General features: G+C 32.5%; 1 protein-coding gene across 3 annotated transcripts in view; it reads left to right on the top strand.

Annotated features, from left to right (window-relative positions):
• Positions 1–20,877, top strand: part of LOC143237828 (voltage-dependent calcium channel type D subunit alpha-1-like) — a 99,636-nt gene that overhangs the window by 26,868 nt on the left and 51,891 nt on the right. For all 3 annotated transcript variants that reach the window (XR_013020281.1, XR_013020282.1, XM_076477470.1), the window contains 6 exons: positions 889–996; positions 9,821–9,873; positions 15,844–15,990; positions 17,574–17,775; positions 18,387–18,545; positions 19,165–19,275. Coding sequence is in view for 1 of the 3 variants with exons in the window: in XM_076477470.1 (XP_076333585.1) it covers positions 889–996; positions 9,821–9,873; positions 15,844–15,990; positions 17,574–17,775; positions 18,387–18,545; positions 19,165–19,275 (780 nt within the window). In the remaining 2 variants the exon portion in view is untranslated. The remainder of the gene's footprint in view (positions 1–888; positions 997–9,820; positions 9,874–15,843; positions 15,991–17,573; positions 17,776–18,386; positions 18,546–19,164; positions 19,276–20,877) is intronic.

The following is a 20,877-nucleotide window of genomic DNA, read 5'->3' as shown; positions in this document are numbered from 1 at the left end:
TCCTTAAAATTTTCTAAAAATGTGATTTTTTATGTAGCTTACATTAAAACAAATACATAAAACTGTTTGAGAGTTGGGCCTATTTTCCTAAAGGGCAAAAAGTGAATGATGTAATGGAGGGTAATGTGAAGATATGAAGTGAAATACTCCCAGTCAAACTATGTCCTATTCTTAATCTTATGTATACACATATCATTTCATTACGTCATTCTAACTTTGAAGATAAGTTCACTCAATGAAAGAAGTGGAATTTTATTGGAAAATGCATTTTGATTTAATAATTAATTTTTCTATCATACATTAAGTTTCTAATCTAAAGGTTTTCGTTGACACATTAGTGAGAAGTGTGGTACAAAGCTATATGTATTTATGTAAATAATAGCATATTTTATAGGCACCGATTTATTGTTATGATGACTTAAATGTTTTTGAATGTTGTGTCCTAATTACTTAAAAGTTACGAATTTTAACAGTACAATATTTTCATAAGACACCTTTTAAAAGATAAATGAAAGTATGTGTGTTTATGTACCTCTGTATGGCTTTTGATGAAACAAAAAATCCATTTTACCTGCTGATTTATTGTGGAATATGCAATATTGTTTTGTAGCAATTGTTTGAGAAGTTTTGCATTGAGAGACAGTAAAAAAATAAACTACCTAAGTTCATTATCCTACTAAAAACATTATTTTCTGCTATGACTATTGGTTGTCTTAAGTACAATTGTTAAGACAGTAGCTTTTTTAGTTTGGTCTACCTTTTACTATAATTTCACCTACAGATTAATGTGGAACTTTTATTTGTTGTACTTGTGACATTTTTTCTTTTTCTCTTTTCTTGGTTTGTGATATTAAATGGTGTGTTGTATCTTTTATTTATATTGTTTAGCATGTTGTCCAGTGCGTCATAGTAGCAGTAAAAACTATAGGCAACCTCATGTTGGTGACCTTTCTTCTAAACTTCATATTTGCTGTCATTGGAGTACAAGTTTTTCAGGTAGGCTGCTACTGCCTTCAGTCTATGATGTAGCCAAAATTGTGGCTGGTGAGTTAACAAGAAAGTTAAAGAAAGCCTGCAGGAAAAAGAGAGAGAAAAAAAGAAAAATTTCCCATGGAAAAGCTGTTTTTTGTTTTACATTCTAAGTGTGTCATAACTACACACTGTGCTCAAGACCATAGGGACAGGCTCTCTTTAACAAATTTTCTTCCTTACAGCTAATTCATTAAATTTTTTGATATATTAATTATTTCTTATTTTATCTCTAGTACGTAGTGAAGTGCATCATTGTTGCCGTCAAAACAATATGCAACATCATGTTGGTGACTTATCTTCTTCAGTTCATGTTTGCTGTGATTGGAGTACAGCTTTTCAAGGTAACCCACTAAATAGTAGTGGTGACCCTTTTTTGTTACATCATGTTTGTGTTCTGTGCTGAGCTTGAATGCATTTTCTATGCCTTTTCTCTCTACACTTGAAGAATCTTTCAAGATGTCTTTTGTGTTTGGTAGAGCTCTGTGCTAGTATTTTGTTGCAGAATTTGAAGAACACAAGTGCTAAGTTCCTAATATATTTCTCTCTCACTTCAGCTACTTTCTGCTTCTATAATAACAGCTTCATCATGATGAAGTTGTATATACTTCTTTCCCTGTGTAGCTTATACCATAATCAGCATATAACTTAATTCCTGGTTTAAGGTTTATGTTATTCTCTTCTTATATTGCTTGAATATAATAAAGTTTTTTCTTCTACTTTTTAAATGCTACTATATAGCAAGTTTTAAGTTTTTTTGAGAAATCCAGTATTTTGATAAAAAAAGCTGCAGTAATACTGAATAAATTGTTTCTGGAAAATAAGGTATACATTTTTATTTCACTAATTAAGCATAAATGTATTGTGGAATTAACTAGACTACTAGTTTACAATGATTTAATAACTATATGTGGGTTAAAAATTATAGTGAGGTCAATGAAACTGTTGGATTACAGTAAGGTAGTGATTTCTATGTTAAAAAAAACAAATATGTATTTGTCATGAAAACAGTCAGACTACAGCTACATGATAGAATGCTAACAACATTTTCAAAACTGAAACTAGTTCACAGATTTAGGATAATGGATAAGCATATATTTTGCTAGTTTAGTGAAAGCAGTTTACAGTTCTCGGGAAAAGATAACCCATATATTACTAGTTCAGTACAACTACCTTGCAGATCTAAGGAAAAATAACCCTTATTTTACTAGTTCATTGCAACTAGCTTGCAGTTCTGAGGAAAGGGTAACTCATATTTAGCTAGTTGAGTGCAACTAGAGAAATGAATAACCCATGTTTTACTAATGTAATTCATGCAGGTTACAAGTCCATGGACAGGATAACCCATATTTTATTAGTTCAGTGCAAATAACTTATGGAGCTAATGAAATGGATCGGTCCTATTTTGCTGGCTTCAAACTGTCAGCCGTAAGACTCTCAATTCTTAGTTGAATTTCATTCACAAGGATCATAAGAAGAGATGAATGTTTGGTAACTGCTAATTTGAAGCCACTGTTGAACCAGTAAAAGGTAGCTTATCCATTCTCCCAAAACAATAAGTCTTTTCCAGTTTTCAGTGTCAGTGCTTACTTTTGTGAGGTCAAAACTTGCAGTAGCTAGTTTGAGGAAACTAGTTACTGTATGATGGGCTTGTTTATTATGTCTTAGTGAATCAGATGTGTCATCTTTAGGTTAAGAGTTCAATCTAGCTCTCACATATATAAAAACCTTGCATGAAGTGTAGTACTTGAGCTATTATAGTTGACGTTTTTGTTTTATCAACTTTGTATCTTTTTACTATAATAATGTATGGTGTTAATTTTAGAAACATTTTATTATGTGTGTGACTTAGAATGTTATCAATATAAGAAGTAGAAAATTCAAGGTATAAATCATATAAATTGCTAAATGTATAATAAAATGAAAAGAAATTGAGTAAAAATGTGTGATTTACTTGTTTTAGTTTTTTTAAGTTAAAGTGAAAAGAAAAATACATGCACATCTTTTTTAAAAAAGAAACCTTTTCCAGTGGCTGAGTGATAAAGTTGAGAGCTCAAAACTAGTGATGCAGGTAAATAAGGAAGTGTTAGAGTGTAATATCTGCTATGTAATTGTTTAAAAATAATACAAGTATGCTCTGCCTACGTGTTTTAACTTCACCACATAGCTGCTTATAAAACTAAAATTTCAAGTTTGATTCTTTCAGTGAACATCAGACAGAGAAAAAAATTATACTGTGCAGCTGTATGTATATTTTAAATTCACAAACATACCAGCATCTGTATCATTTAGAACATTAAACCATGATGTACTTCTGTGTTTTTAATTTTCATAAAAATTTAAATTTTTTTATAAGTTGCTATTTTCATAATATTAATATGAGCTTTCATTTTCAGGGTTTATTGTTTTATTTTCTTAATTGATATATTTGGTATTATAATAATATGTTATTTATGAAATTTAACAGGATTGAGAAATTCCAGGTTCTGATTATATTTACTATTTATGTTTGTGTTAAAAAATCCAACCCCCATTTAATAGCCATTTTGGAGTATAATCAAAATATTATGATTAAACCTGTTGCTGGGAGGCAGTGAGAATGAACAGTTTAGACAAACTTCCCCCACTGTAAAATGCTTGAAATCATCAAATGATCAAATTCCTTTGCTTCAAAGAACCACAATTCATGTTAACTTTTTATAAATTCATCAATAATTCTGATCAAAGCAGTCTAAATCTACAGAGAAGAACTAAAAATAAAATTAGTAAGTAATGTAGCAAATGTAATATACTGGTCCAACAAGTGTGTGTGCACTGCAATAAAACAAAATTTATTATTGTAATGTTGCTCTTTCATTGGGAAAATTCTTTTAAGTTATTAGCTGAAAATGATGGGAAGTCTAAACCATGTAACAATAACAAATTAGTTTATTTCTTAATGTTGACTATAGGCTACTGTCATTTTTAAGATTAAGTTGTACACAGTTGTAGACATAAGTTCATAAATGAAATTTTCACTGCCAAAAGAAATTTACTCACTTATGTTACTGTGATTAACATACAAATAAACGTATTTGTACTGCTTCATGGCTAATCAGTGCTAAGAAAGGAAACTTGTCTGAATACTTCACTAACTTTTCAGTCTGAATGAACTGAAATTGATTCAGTTCTTTACTTGTTCTGGTATTTTATCTTTGATGTTAGATATTTTGCAATTCTCTCAATCATTAACATTCTAGATATTCTAGAAATACTATTAAAAAGTTTTAAAAACCATTATCGTTTTGGTAGCCTCTTTTAACAAAGAATTAAAACTTAAAACATCAAACATACAGCTTACAACACTTCCCTCTATCTGGATTGTGAAGTCACTTGAACAATTCTAACAGTGCACTAAATTGTCAATTCTTGAAGTTTTACTGTGTTTTTCTCTTCCATGACCCATGGTATGCAGATGGAATGGGATGGAACTTTCACTGTTATTGTCACTGGTTATCCTGTGACTGGAGGAGTTCATTATTGGTAAATTATTAAGTAAATACACTGATGGTTCCATCCTTGCTGATTCTCAGGATGTAGTCTTGGCAAGAATCTTGGATTCATTAACAATTGCCTTTGTACTTGCAGATTCTTCTCTGAAGTTACCTAGTTGGCTTTTCTTTTACCAACATACTTTCACATGTGATCACAGTGGATTGGTCTTTAGATTGGACCAACTTTATAAATTCTGTAAATAATATCATTGATTTTTTACAACTGCTTAATTTTAGAGTTTGCCCTTTCTTGAGGTTGGGATTGTACACCAATACCATAATACGTAAGTGGAATCCAGTCTTATTAGCAGCAGTATCATAGTGATCTGTAGCATCATTTTATCACTAATTGATTTAAGTCTTTCTTGGGTAAAGTCATGTATGACATCAGTGGTATTCCTCATTCTCCCTACAGATTCTGTGTAAGACTCTGCAAAATGACAGTGCTTGGGATGTGAGTACAGAGGTTTCAGTGACACTTTTGTGGTTTTACAAACAAGAGTGATGATGTAGTGTTTCCTGTAGCTTCATGTACTGTCATAAATAATAAATAACAAGTGGAAGATCAACTGGATATAATTCAATAGGAGTTTATCTTAATTTCTCCAATGCCTTCTTAATGCCTAAGTGTCAACCAATTAATGTAATGTGAATGGTGGAATGCTTCAGAAAACAGAGATTGTAGAAGTATCAAATGTAGCCATTGTTTCTGTTCATTGCTATTTTCCAATTTTCAATATAACAAGCTATCTTATTTATACAATGAATCCTACTGTGTCCAGTACACCTTTGTCTTTGATCAGTATGGAGTGACTGTTTGCATGAGGGTTTTTCTGCACTATTTGTGATGCTCTAAAGAGTTGGTTTTAAACTCATTTCTTTTGTCTTAGCATCTTTCGTTTAAATATTTGGTTACATTAGTTCTTCATTGCAATCAGCAGTCTATTAAAAGTTATTTCACATATGTAGAGGATGAACTATGTTGGAGAATAATGTTCATAGCAAAATTTTGCAAGGTTGATACACCTCTTATTTCTTCACACCACCATAGTCTATATTTTTTTACTTCATATATAACTTCCAAGGTGATCATTGGTGACATAATGCTCAGTGACTTATATGTACTAAGTATATAAGTATTATATATACTGTATTTTAAAACAGAATACTTCCTCGTGTCATTATCACTCTGTGTTTTTTGAACTGCATTTATAATGTATACTATCTACTACAAAATGCTGAATTAATTTCTCCATGCAGTTGGCTTGCCAGAACAGTTGTACAGAGAACAACACAATCAACTCTAGCTTCAGAGTGATGAATCAATTATAGCCACTTTGCACATTTGTAATGACTCTAAAAAGTATATCTGTCTTGTTGATTCTCTCCATATTGAAGTATACAGAGGCTAATGCCTGGAGACTACATTTCCATGTATTGCTACTTATGCATTCATAGCATCATAACTTTATTCACTTACTTTTAACCAGTGGCCCACTGGTTTCTTTGCTGCCCTTTCAGTATGTATACCATTAAATCTGGTAACTTTCCTTATCTTCATCGTAGTTAGTTGTACAGGTGCATGAAATATGCTGGCCAAGGGGATGGCCAAGTTGAGTAACAGGATTTTGGCCAATTTTAAGGTTCAGGTCTGGTATATTGACAACATCCTAAGTTGTGAATCATTAATTTTGAGTGAGCAGCATATGGAAACAAGAGCAAGAAAATACATGCTATTGCTGCAAGAACATTTCTGTTGATTTGCTTGGTATGATACTTCTGTTGCTGCTCAACTGTACCACCTTTGATGGCACTGGGAGATTTCTTTATTTCAGAACAAAATTAATGTGGAATGAAGAGACTTTACTGTGGAGGAATTCTTGATGCTACATGCTCCCAAATCTGTGCTTTCTTCATTCTCATCAGGATACTGAATCATAGCTACCTGTTCCTCAAAGACTTAGTATCAGTTGCTGAGTTGGATTTTGGTTGGCTCTTGTGAATATCCCACTCACATACTATGTGAACAAACCATATTCCTGAAACTGGTCTTAAACAGCTTTGGAAAAATTGAAAGTTAGCTATAGAACTAAATGAGAAGCTAAACAAATTGTTACCAAGACCTTTCTTATAGTTCAAGCCATGAACCGTAATGTGTGCTTAAAGTGGTAGAGCAATTTCTTTATTTCTGCCATGAAACACACTGCAAGTCCAAGATTTGTCTTTTATATTTAACAAAACTGAATTTCACCAGATAAACAGCAGAGTAGGCTAGCTTATTCACTACATTAAGTGTCTGATTTTTAATGTTAGGTCCCTCAATATTTATTCTTACAAGTACAAGCAAAGGACATTGTTTGACAGTCTGGCATAAATTTTCCTCTGAATGTTGTTCTTTGTTGGAATATATTTTTGTAGACTGCTTGTGTTACTCCTGTAATGCAGATAGCACTCTGTGCCAGTATTCTTGTTTCAGGCATCAGCAAATACTTGTCCTTAGTACTCCTAAAATTTGGTAGAATATCATGTCCTTTATTTTTTGTTGTTGTTGCTGTAAACCCTAATATACCCAGCACAGCTAGGTAGATAGGGCACTTGACTCGTAATCTGAGGGTCGTGGGTTCAAATTCCTGTTGCAACAAATATGCTTGCCCTTTCAGCTGTGGAGGCATTATATGTGATGGCCAATTCCACTATTCATTCGTCAAAGAGTAGCCCAAGAGTTGGTGGTGGGTGATGATGATTAGCTAGCTGCCTTCCCTCTTGTCTTACACTGCTAGATTAGGGATGGCTAGCATAGGTAGCCCTATGTATCTTTGTACAAAATTAAAAAAATAAAGTAAACCATAGAATGTGTGGAACATGTATCCATAACCTGCAAGATTTTTTATAAGTTAATTCACATGGAGATCTTGCTGTTTCACAGAGGAAGTACATTTTATTACTTCAGGAGACATACATCAAATATGTTTAGTGATGTTTGAAGCATTTCTTTTGACTCCTGATACTTTGATTTCTTCTTCAGCACTCTACTCAGCTTAATATTGTTAAAACTGTCTCTGCATATTTTGTATGAGGAGTTTTTATTGTTACACAGTATCACTTTGCTGCTTGTTGGTCTGCACTGATTTCTGTATGTGGGTTGCTCCGACAGCATGAGGACCAAGAATATTCTTAGTTTGTGTTTTGACATGACATTCTTTTTTGTTGAATCAGTTGGGCACTTTGAAGTTTTCCTAATATATTATACATATCTTTCAGTCTACTTAAAGATGTCTAGAGGAGTTTGAGTGCTTTTTCAACTTTAAGAAGTTTACACTGCTTAGTTATTTTGAAAATTTACCATCAGGTTTTTCATCATTCACATTTACAATAAAACTGAAAGATAATAAAGTAAGAACATAGAAATGGCTCATGCAAAGAACTTTAGTTACATTTATTGCAATGACTTATGCATATTCTTGTTCATTGTGTGATACTTTTTAACATATAGCTGTAAAACATGCTATTTTGTTAGAACATTCATATGTCTCATTTATCCTAGCAATAGTGGCTAGAGCAGTATAATAAAACCACATTTATAGACAGAAATATCACCCTATCAATAATATCATCAAGTCTTTTGTTCATTTTGTGATAAATACATAAGTAACAAAAATGTGGTATTCAGGCTGATGCTACATCATAAAATAAACTCTATATTCCAGTAATAAAATTGCAGGGCATAATAATTCTATACCAGTGTTCATGATTTTTACACTATGCACTCCACTAACAGTAATGTTTTTTTTAAATTGTTTCTGAAATTCACTATTATAATGCTGTGTAATTCAGATTCAAAGAGCCAGCTATGCATGTTATGTATGAGTGGGAATGTGAACTACTGTTTGATGTGAATATGTGTGAGTAAAGATTTACTTACAGAGAAAATTAAATGGAAGATGCATATCAAACTCTACCATGTTTGAGAAACTGATGACTTAACCATTTACTTATTTCATGTGAGCGAGTGTTATATTGTTCGAGAGTATTTATCTGGGCATGATTAGTTTTTTGAATTAAAGGAATTTATAACTAAAAGTATTTGTGGTTGGTGCTTAAATAAAAAAAAAAAATAAAAAATTAGCACGTTTTCACTCATAGAGCTGGTTTATGCTAATTAATTTATATAATTGATGAGTTGTTAAATCAGGCTGTAGTGATCAAATTAAATTCTTACTAAATATTATCCATTATTATGAACTTCCTCTACAGTGTCGTATGTCATATTACTTTATTATAACTCTGTTTTTCCATTGAAGTTCTGCATGCTTTCTAAAGTTAACACCAGTATTTTATTCATGAAAAAAATCTGGTAAAGCTGTGTTGTCATGATATTCTGAGAGAAAACTGAGAATGTTTGTGTAAGGTTTTTTTTTAATTTTTATTTATTTATAAAAAATGAGTATCTAACAGAATGAATATTAGTGTGGAAGCCACAAGAGCTTCTACAAGTTTGATAAACTTTTCAAACCATTTTATGTTTATTTTTCTTTGATGTTTTTATATTGTTAAGAGATTGTTTAGATAGGCTGTGCTTCAGTGTTTTATTTTTAATATTACTGTTGTTTGTAATAATTAGTAAAAGATTAAAGTTAATTATAATTGTAAGGTCTGCCCAATTAACCAAGATTTCTTGTGGGAACACTTTCATTTCTGAGATTGTGAGTGACAAATTACTGAAATTATCACAGTTCATTGTAAACTCACTTGTATCTCACAGTTTTTCTACTTGATAATTAGAAATTAATCCACTAGATTAAGTAAAAGATTCTCTACTTACTTGTTCCTTAATGTCATCATCATTTTAAATGTTCCAGTTTTAAAAATAAACTCTTTGTGTTTTTAGTATATTGTCTGGTTGTGAGTGAAAACTAGCTACATAACATAACATTACAAGGACATACATTTTGTTATGTTCTTGTAATTCCTTATAATGAATGTAAACAATCATTGTGTTTTGAAATTTCATTTTAATTTTTTAGATCCAGATGGTGCTTTAACTTTCAAAAATTGACTATTGCTATTACTGTTTCTCAGTGTTTTGAAAATATCATGCACTTTAAGGTAAAAAGATAAATATTAAATTATAGGCTCCAGTAAAATGTGTCATTGTTATATAAAAGAATACATTTACATTTATGCTTGTGACTCATTACAGTTAATCTTTTTAATATGTGAAGACAGAATCGTTTTATAATTCTGACTATTTGTCCTAGGGGAAATTTTTCTCATGTACTGATCCTTCCAAAATGTCAGAGGAGGAGTGCAGGTAAATTTATTTGGTTAAGCTCAGAATATATAAGTATGTACAGTATTGGTTCTTATTAGATGAGATGGATTGTTAGAACATAAATTTCAGCAATGCATTATGGGCATAAAATCACAGTGAATTTTGGAATGTACTGTACAGACACAAACAACCCTTTTAACAGGCCTAAGATTGTAAATTATAATAATTTTTAAGCTGTTTTGTTCGTTTACAAAATAAGTAAACTATGCTATACATTTTAAATAGTATATAAAATGCACTTTGTTTTGTAGGACCTATCCAAAACTCTTTGGAGCCCCTGGACTTATGCTTGACAACCGACATAATGTAGTAGTTATTTTAAAAACTAATAAATAGATCTATACGATGACTTGTAATAAAGTGAGAGAAAATAATTATTTTGTTTAGACATAATACCCATGAATTTAGAACACAATGACAAGATTACTTATTCATCCCTGCTTTGTTATTACAATACTGTTTGTGATAATTTCACTTTAAAAATCTGCTATACTCTTTATGGCAAAATTCATAATTATATAGTTTAGATCTATCTTTCAAGCTACATTTTTGATGTGTGTTTATATCCAGACAGAGAGGTCTAGAACATTTCACACACTACTAAATGTAATAAAGCTCAATTAAAAACAATGAAAAAAAGTCAGAAGACTCTAGTTACATGATGCAATAATAGAACAATCAACAGTTCATTACTATTAAACTACACAATGTATAATTTATAAACAGTTACATAAACAAACTTGTGATAAACTATTGCTTCTAAATATAGCTAACTTTAACACTCACACTGTATAAACTTTTAAAATCATAACTCTTGCATTAAACTGAAACAGTCGTGTATATCTAACATTCTATAAGGTGTTCAGTTGTTTTACAAAATGTATGCTAACTTAGAGAATTTCCCATATCCCAATGATTAATTTATGCCAGATTTCTTTAAATCTGAGATTTAGAACTTGTTTTTTTTCAATTTAAAGATGGGAACATAACCATTAGATTTAAGATGGCCTCAGTTGATATAAGAATTGATATTTTACTGATATCATCAACTATTTTGCTTCCTCCTAAATTAGTAAACTCGGTAACATTTCAATTGTTATCCTCCAAAACTGTCAGCAGGGATCTGGTATCTTTTTGTCTTCAAATAAAATACTGATTTCCCATAAACAAATCATTAATGTTTATTTTACCAGACTGTCGTATTAAACTCGTTTAGAACATGTAAGATATAGTTTTATATATTTGGTAAGGTTTTATAGGAATTTAGTTTGCCTTATGCATTTTGTAAAACATCTTGAACGTAATAAGGTCCTGAAGGAAGTTAGTTTGTAACACATAATAAGGTTCTGTAGGAAGTTAGTTTGTAATATATTTTACTTGAATTTATAGAAAGTTATTTTCATACATTTCTTAAAACTTTTTTAAACCTAATAAGATTCTAGAGGAATTTATTTTATTCTTTACATTCTGTGGTACATCTTATCAGATTGATGCATGTCTTATGTTACACATCTGCTCACAGGGGCATAGATTTTTTTACACCTGATGGGGGAGATAATTTTTGCAACCACTTATATGGACTGTTCAATTTTCAAATTGGTAATCTTTGATTACATGAACCTGAAAGCTGTAAACATGCAGTCACAGAGTAATCTTGTTGCCACGATACTTCAAGGTTTCCATGTTGGTTTGTATAAGTGAGGTGTTGTGATCAGTTTTCAAAATGTTAATAAAATAAAGACAAATGTCTCACAAATTAATTGCCACATGAATTTATTCCTGCATACTGCACAGTATAAAAGATAGCCATTATACTTGACAAGGTTACTAATAACTTTCATTGCATGAATTACGTTTTCAAATATTAATAAAATTAGTAGTTACTCATGATAAGTTTATATCTACTGAAAAACTGTTCATGTTGTTTAATAAAAATAATTAAAATGTCTTTGCAAACTCTTGAAAATTACACATCAATACAATGTAGCACATAATTATTCATACTTTTCATTGAAGTAAGATTCATTTAGTCCTCTAGTCTACATGTTCCCAAATGTAGATCTCCTTTGTCATGATCTGTTTATAAATTCTTTCATAAGCTCTTCTATATTTATCTTGTTGACCTCATCTTTGTGAGTGTGACAAACTGCCTCATGGTTGAGGCAGTACTAAGACATAGTTGACCTTAACCACGTCATCAACTGTCTTAATGCACAAAAGCTGCGTTCACATTTGCAGCTGGATACTGGACATACAAGTAAAATTTTCATGAGAAGAAACACTTCACTAAACATCTGCTGGCTTGTTTCATGTATTTTACAGTAAGCATCCTTCGCACCTTTCAGAGATACTGCCTTTGTTGTTCCTTTGAACATGGGCAACTGAAACTCGAGCCGTTGTGCAGAGATTTCTGGATAGAAGTTTATAACTGAGTTGTCAATCTTGCTAGATGTGATCATGTTCTCAAGTGCCAGATATTGCCTCAAGTCATTGTTGTCTGCATTGAATCTAGTGATCAGATGTTCTAGGACTGTGTCCACAAATTCAAAATATTGGCTTCTTTAGTAATCTCTAGCTCTTGCAGAATGGTGTGCTGAGCCATCACCTGTGATCCTTCTGGGGGGCCTGCAAATGCGTGGAAGTTCAATAGGCACCAGATCTAGGGAAGTTACCTTTTTCTCAGCTTCATCAAGTATCTTGTAATTTTCCTCTGTTTGCAATACCTGCAGTTGCTCAACTATCATTGCAGATGCTTCAATCATGCCAGATACTGTTGCTGATTTTGCTTGGAATGCACGGTTTAGTTCCTCTATTTCAGCTAATGGATGCTGAGCCATCAACAATCCTAAAACTGTCTTTCCTTTGTCAAATCTGTCCAGCAGACCTCGTGCTTTCACTGTTACATCTGATTTTTCATTTATTCATTCAGACAAAGAATCAACAATGTCACTGTAGTGATCATAAGCACATGTAATTGCAGATAGGTGACACAACCAGTGTGTTGGACATAGTTGGTGGATGTATTTAACTGGATCATTGTGGCTGTCTGATGATACAATGTTTTCGAAGATTGTCTTGTATTTGCCTGGCCTCTGAAGCAAGACACCAAGTTCATGTACCCACTGGATAGAATCTCGAACACATTCACAAGCTTCAACTGCATGTTGCTTTATTAAATTAGCCTTGTTTGCTCCACAGTGAAAAAACAAAGCTGACGATTGCTTCTCTTTTATTTTTTCCTGGCATCCACTGTACGCACCATTCATGTTAGCAACTCCATCATAAGTTTGTGCTCTTAATCCTGACAATGGTAAATTGAGTCTAATCAGTACATCAAGTATAGTTGCAGATATTGTTTCACTAGTTGTATTGGAAACACTGTACAAACCAAGAAATGTCTCATGGACATTAAGGTTCTCATCTACGTATTGTACACATATTGCTTCCTGTTCACCACCTGTAACATCTTGAGTGCCATCAATTAATGCAAATATTTTACTTTGCTGCACTTCGTGTGCTATGTTTCTCAGTATTTGATGGCTGAACATCTCCATTATTTCATTCTGAGCCTGGGGCGATGTGAATGTGGTTTTCTTTGACAAGTAGGCCGTCAACTCTGGAGCTTCCTCTTCCAGGAGCTTCATTAACTGCAGGAAGTTATCCTCCGTATGTCCACATAATGCTAAACCTTGAAGCAGTAAGAAACGTAAACTTCTGAATATTTTGGCTAGACTTTTTTGCATTCTTCCTGCTGCTTCTTTTTTACCATCATGTAGCTGGACAGTCACTGGAGTTACATCAAGTGAACTTTCTGGAGATATAGTGAATCTGTTCTGAGAGGAGGATTGGTGTTCGTTGAATTTCTGTTTTGCCTTTTTCCAGTTGCAAAACCGGTGGATATGAAGGTATACTCCACTAGCCTCTTCAAATTCCTTGTAAAAAGGCCTCTATTTTCCGCCTTGGCACAATGAAAGCATATGATTTTTTTTTAGTCTGATTGTCAAAGTGCAGCCATGGGAACTCATGAAACCACTTGTTCTGGAAGTTGATATTTTTGAGATTTTGCTTTCTGTCGTGGTATTAATTGTGCGTCTGGATGATATGGCTTTCCACACTGTATCTGTGGAGTGTCAGATTTTTCATTACTGCAGAAGCTTGTTTCACAACTATCTGGTGGTTCTTGATGTGCAATAGTTACACAAGCATTTTCAGACTCGTCCTCTGATGAACATGTTATTTCCTCTGTATGGCAAGTTTCTATTCCTTTGCTTGGGGTTGTTGGATTATCTGCATCTACATTGTCACTTGTAGTACTAGTAACTGGCTTGCAGAACTGCCTAATATCGGAAAGTTTCAGACGCTTGCTTGTCACAACTGGAATTTGTTTCCCAGACGTCTCAACAGGCTAAAATACAGTCTTTATTGAAAAACTCTAACGTACAACAAACAAAGATAGAACAGAATGGAAGTAGGACTGAACTGTACAATGTATTTAAGTCAAACACGGGAACCTCACAGTGACTACTGAGCCAACTGACCGCCTGGGCATTGCTGGGACAATAATGTGTGCTAGTTACAACACAAGTAATTGCAAGTTTCTCGAAAATACTTAAACAGTCACAAATATATTATATTCCTGTTAAAGCTCATCAAAAGGCAAACACGTTGTGATATAATGTCTACAAGCACGCCTATTAAATAAAAACACCTAAACAAAAACTAGCAATACAATTCAAGTAGAGGTTTCAGGCCATTGAAATTGCTTCTTTTGTATTCTAATTATACAAGAATATACAATATTTTTACTATCTATGATAAGAGAACATATTGTTCTTTTACCATACAGCACCAGCACTTTATTAGAGGGCAGTGATAATCTGAAATTTCATGGACTAAGAAGGGCCACAAACACAGGTTTAATGAGCCCTGTTGTAAACTCAAGGCTCAGATTAAAGGGAGCGGAGGGGGGCGATGTAGGTCACATCTGGATCCAAGCGGCCTGAACCTGTCGTTAACTGTACACTAAACATATACTATAATCAGTGACCTCGGCAGCTAAGGAGATTAAGGCGTTCAACAGTAAAACCGGCTAGACATGCATAAGAACAAATGGTGTAGGAAAACAGCACAATATACACATAAGATTAATGCAGCTACAAGCTACAAATGGCCTGCCAGATATAGATCACAGGAGTTTATGCTTGGGAGTAATATTTTCGAATTTCATGCTCTGTTCAATCTGTTGTGATGAAAATTTTACTTAATCTTACACTACATACAAGACATAGGTAGATTCTGTGATAGTGTTTGCATACCTTGCATGTGAAATTTGGCCTACTGACTGATACTTACAAACTATCGCTTACATCGAAAAACTTAGAAGCACGCCATATTAAAGATGTACATTTTGGCTATTGAAAAAGCCTACATGTAGGCCTAATTATGTAATTTGATTGGTAAGAACGAGAGAATCACAAGAACAAACACACAGTTTGTAGGCCTGTGATGCAATAAAACAATTCAACAGACCAACTTGTTGGGGGGGATGATTGTATGCACCATACCTCCCACCTAAAATGAAGGGGGGTGTATCTCCCCCATCCCTTCAGGATCTACGCCCCTGTCTGCTTACTTTCTTAGGAGTGATATGGGGTTTTGAAAGGCAAGTTTGTAAGGGTACAGTTACTTACCTAATCTAGCATAAGCTGTTTCACTTAAACATATGAACCTCAGTCAGCCTAAAACAGTCCAATTGGGTGACCTACACAACTTACAAAAAATATCAAGTGATATTATGTTGATATATTAATAAGAAGTTTCAATGACTAGTTATTGCTCCTTTATATGTGTGTGCTTAATTAATGGTACCTGCAGATGATAATGACAAAGGAAGAGAGAAACAAAAAGCTTTGCAGGTAACATGTAGTTATGTATACAAATTAATTTCAGAGGAGTTTTCATTCATTATATAAACGGAGACATATCGAAACCAGTAGTACAGGAAAGAAGTTGGAACAACAATCCGTTTAATTTTGATGATATTGCTAAAGGCATGCTCACATTATGTACAGTCTCAACATTTGAAGGTTGGCCTGGGTAAGTAAGCTTTAAAGCTACAATTTTCAAAATTTTATAGATATAATTTTAATGTGTTGTAGGTTCTCAGTTTTTTTTTTGTTTACTTTTGTTTCGCTTAATTTAAAGATTGTAAATTAGCCTCTTTAAAAGATTTTCTAATTCATTTGCTAGGAAATATAACTTTGTAACCTACTATGGAGTACCTATGGTCTGATTACTGTTGACATTTACTTTAGCTTTTCTTACAAATGGACAGCTGTGGTGAAGTAATTCTTGATAATAAAAATCCACTTGAAATAAAAATACATCTCATAACAACTGGCATGGGCATTAGCACTTTTACTGATGGGCAGAGAACAATGTATCAACCTTCTGAGGTCATTTTCAGGTTAACAAAAGATGTACTAGGAAGGTCGACACATTGTTCTCTGCTCATCAGTAAAAGTGTTAATACCCATACCAGTTGTTCTGAGATACAAATCGACAGCTGAGATTTAATTCTAGTATTTTTACTTACATGTGGAAAAGCCACATATACCACAACTCCTACTTTTAAGGCTTAGGATGTCTACCATTGGTATCATAACAGAATAGCACAAAAGTACATGTGTTATTTCAAGTATTATAACATCCCAACCAATTACTTTAAAAGGAGAAGAAGAAACAGTTAATGAAATACAAACATAACTTAGAAAAGTCATAACAGTGAGTGATTTTTGCATCATGCTATGTAGTACTTATGTTGTGCATAGCAATGACCTAAATGTGAAATTGTCTTTACATTTTGGAGCATTATAACTTTACTGTTTGTCCCAGATATTGTCATTATTCCTTGCAGGGTTAGTATTGTTTCAAAATCTGATGTAGACACTACTATTGGCAGGATTGTAACTTTGATATTTAACTTTCTTATGATATTGTAAGTTTTGGTCCACTAATTTATTTGTCAAATACTCTTAATTATGTATTTCACAAAAGGTTATAGTTATACAGTCATGAATAAATAAAAAAAAATTCATAAAAAAAAAGAAAGACCCATTTTTCTGTATAATGAATAAATATGGTCAGATAATTAAGGTGCTTAACTTGGAATCTGCAGGTTACAGATTTGAATCCCTGGCTAACCAAACATGCTTGCCCTTTGAACTTTGTAGGTATTATAATGTGAGGATCAGTTCCATTATTCATGGGTAAAAGAGTAATGAAAGAGTTAGTGATGATTAGCTGGCTGCCTTCTCTCTCATCTTTCATTGCTAAGTTAGAGATGGCTTGCACAGGTGGCTCTCATGTAGCTTTGTGTGAAATTAAAGCAAACTCAATTGAATAAATTTGAGGATATTATATTAAATGACTGTATGTTTAGCTGTATCTTTATATATTTGGAATGTACGACTTCTGGTATCATGCTTTTCTAAAACGCAAATAACATGCATCAGATAAACGGTGAAAATTTGATTTTGTTAGTAATTTAAAATATTAATGATTAATTAATTATTAAATTAATTTATTATTAAACTTTCAATTATTAAACTGTTGCTATTTTTAATTAGAGAAAAGATTATTGGAAAATATGCTATCAAAGTTCTACTTTTTTCTTCCAGCTTATTGTACACAGCCATCAATTCAAACGTAGAAGATCGGGGGCCTGTCCATAACAATCGTCCTGTTGTAGCTGTTTTCTTCATTGTATACATCATTATCATTGCATTTTTTATGGTAAACATCTTCGTAGGTTTTGTCATCGTTACCTTTCAGAATGAGGGAGAGCAGGAATTTAAAAACTGTGAACTTGATAAAAACCAGGTATTTAAGTGTCAGCTGATCCAGTTGAAGTTGGAATCTTGATTTCTTTTATCTTTTTGATCTGTAGATATTTAACTTGCAAAAATTATCACTGCCTGATTATTGATTTTACATTACCAACAAGTGTTAACTTTATTTGTTTTAGATATTTCTCAGAGAAAAGCCTTCTGATTTTAACATGTAAAACAAAATGCACGTGTTTGGGAGTGGTAATTTTTAAGTAAATATTTTGTACTATATGGCTTCACTGTAGGTACATACATACTGATATCATGGTTGTTTTTGTTGTTTAAACGGTATTCATATTTACCTACCAAGCTCACATGTAAGATAACAATATAAAATGTTTTACCTCAAGGAGTTATGATACATCTATTTTAAGCCTTAGCTTATAATAAAATGTAAGCCAATCTATGAGAAGGCATTCTTCAACTATTGCAACTAAAATGGATAAAACCACTTAATGTTTATGTCCAAAAGTTAATCAAAATCTGCCCCAAATAAATAAAGTGGTAATACTTGCTGTAACCTTTTTCTTTATTTATTAGATAACACCCTAAATATATTTAGGGTTAATGCTGGTTTAAATATACTTTTGTTTTTTTCTTTAGAGAAACTGCATAGAGTTTTCCTTAAAGGCTAAACCAGTGAGACGATACATTCCTAAACAACGTTTTCAGTATAAAGTTTGGTGGTTTGTGACATCGCAGTACTTTGAATATGCCATTTTTATCTGTATTTTAGTGAACAGTATTGTTTTGGCTATGAAGGTAAGTGAAAACAATAATAGCAGGATTTGAATTAAGTTGATGTGATTTTAATAAACATTTGACCTGTGTCAGTACTAGTGTAGCTAATGACTTACATTATATCTCTTTTTCCTCAATTTTAACATGAAATGAAGAGATACTTTAGCTCAGTATTTCTTAAGTTGGGGTCCATAAGTCATGTTCAGAATTTGATAAAAAAAATTAAAAAAAGGATTTATTGAATAAAAATATGTTTTGTAAAATGAGATTTATATAAATTAAAACATTTAATTTTGGAATACAGCTTTTCTTGTAAATGGGATCTTTTTGTTTAAAAAGAAAACACAGTGTTTTCTTTTGGGAGGGGGCTCACAAAAATTGTTTTAAATTTAGAGAGGCTCTTGAGTTACTGAAGTTTGAGAATTACTGCTTTGTTTATCTGTTAAGTTAAATGTTTTCAGTAAGTTAACTGTATGTGTATTCACCTGGTTAGACTATATTTTTTCTGTATAAATTGAATTGTTTAATATTTTGCTGTGAATATATAACCAGATGTACCATTAGACTGATGTTTAGTCTAAACTTAGCAGCCATTATTTGTACCGTAGTTTACTGACTCTTGTTTTCTTGCTATTTGTAGTATCACAACCAGCCTCTTTCATATACTGCAGCTTTAGACATACTGAATATGGTCTTCACCACGGTATTTGCTCTTGAGTTTCTCCTCAAACTTATAGCCTTCAACTTCAAGGTAAAACTAGTGATAATTATTGTATTATTTTAAGCTTTTTATTGTGTTTAAAAACTCAGATGTTTCAAAATGAGATTAATGCTTCTGTGAGGTTTCCTTATGCCAAACTTGTTGCTGCCAACTTTTTGATTACATTAATATTTCCTTAATGGCCATAAAATAGTGGTTTGTTATGTTAAAGATGTTGGCTTCAAATCCTAAACGTCAGTGTATCATTGACAATGAAGAAATGATAATATTTCACTCCTTGCTGATAGAATATTTTAGATTGTATTGAATCATCTGTGAGATACCTTCTTTGTTAACGATGTTTTAACTGTAATCTTAATGATATGTTTTAAGTCTTAGCTAAATTAGAAGTTTAGGTTACTTCTAAAATCACCAACATTCATAATAAAATTATATTCATCTAATATAATAGTAATTGAAAATATCTTATGAATACTATAACCAACTGAATTTAAAGAAAGCACCCAGAAAATATGAAATAAGGTATTCCTTACAAAATGTGTCGCGCTAAACATGCTCGCCCTCCCAGCCGTGGGGGTGTATAATGTGACGGTCAATCCCACTATTCGTTGGTAAAGAGTAGCCCAAGAGTTGGCGGTGGGTGGTGATGACTAGCTGCCTTCCCTCTAGTCTTACACTGCTAAATTAGGGACGGCTAGCACAGATAGCCCTCGAGTAGCTTTGTGCGAAATTTCCAAACAAACAAACCTTACAAAACCTATAATTACATAAGTTATGGGCAGTTGGTTCCACACAGCTTGTAAATGCATAATATATATATATACATACATATACATGTTTACAGATATATTTATGAGTATTTATATATTTTAATATATAAATAGTGCAAATTTGTAAACAGATATTTGGGAAATTATATTCTGTCATAATACGTGTGATACCAGGAAATTTGTACAATTCTCCCATCCAACTGACAAATGAAAACTGATTTATTGAACATGCTTCTGTTCCTCATGAATGATAAATGTTTTCTCACTCATGCATGTGGTAGAGTTAGTTACACAAATATACAATAACAACAGCCAATATATTATAAAGTATAATAACTTTGTGAGATAGTAAATTCTGGCCCAGCATGGGCAGGTGGTTAAGGCACTCGACTTGTAATCTGAGGGTCATGGCTTCGAATTTCCATCTGATCAAACATGCTCACCCTTTCAGCCATGGAGGCATTATAATGTTATGGTCAATCCCACTATTCATTGGAAAAGAATAGTCCAAGAATTGACAGTGGGTGATTATGACTAGCTGCCTTCCTTCTAGTCTTACACTGCTAAATTAGGACTAGCACAGATAGCCCAGATTTAGCTTTGCACAAAATTCAAAACAAACCAAACTAGTGAATTCTACTTTTATTTTGTTATAGTTTTGCCATTCAATTATTACTTATTCTGTCATTTAGTTCAACTCTGAATTTTAGTTGTATTAAAGTGCTACTTCACCTTCTAGCTAGTGCACGTTAATTTTGAGTTTCTACATAGTATGATATGAACTTCAGCATTCTCTACCAGTAATGTTGTGAAAGATTATGTAAATTAGTTAGTCACATGAAGTGCAACCTCGTGGTCTAAC

The sequence above is a fragment of the Tachypleus tridentatus genome, chromosome 13, assembly GCF_004210375.1.
Source record: "Tachypleus tridentatus isolate NWPU-2018 chromosome 13, ASM421037v1, whole genome shotgun sequence".
Classification (NCBI taxonomy): Eukaryota; Metazoa; Arthropoda; class Merostomata; order Xiphosura; family Limulidae; genus Tachypleus; species Tachypleus tridentatus.
Note: the sequence above shows the minus strand (reverse complement) of the source record. Positions and strands in the feature narration are given on the sequence as shown.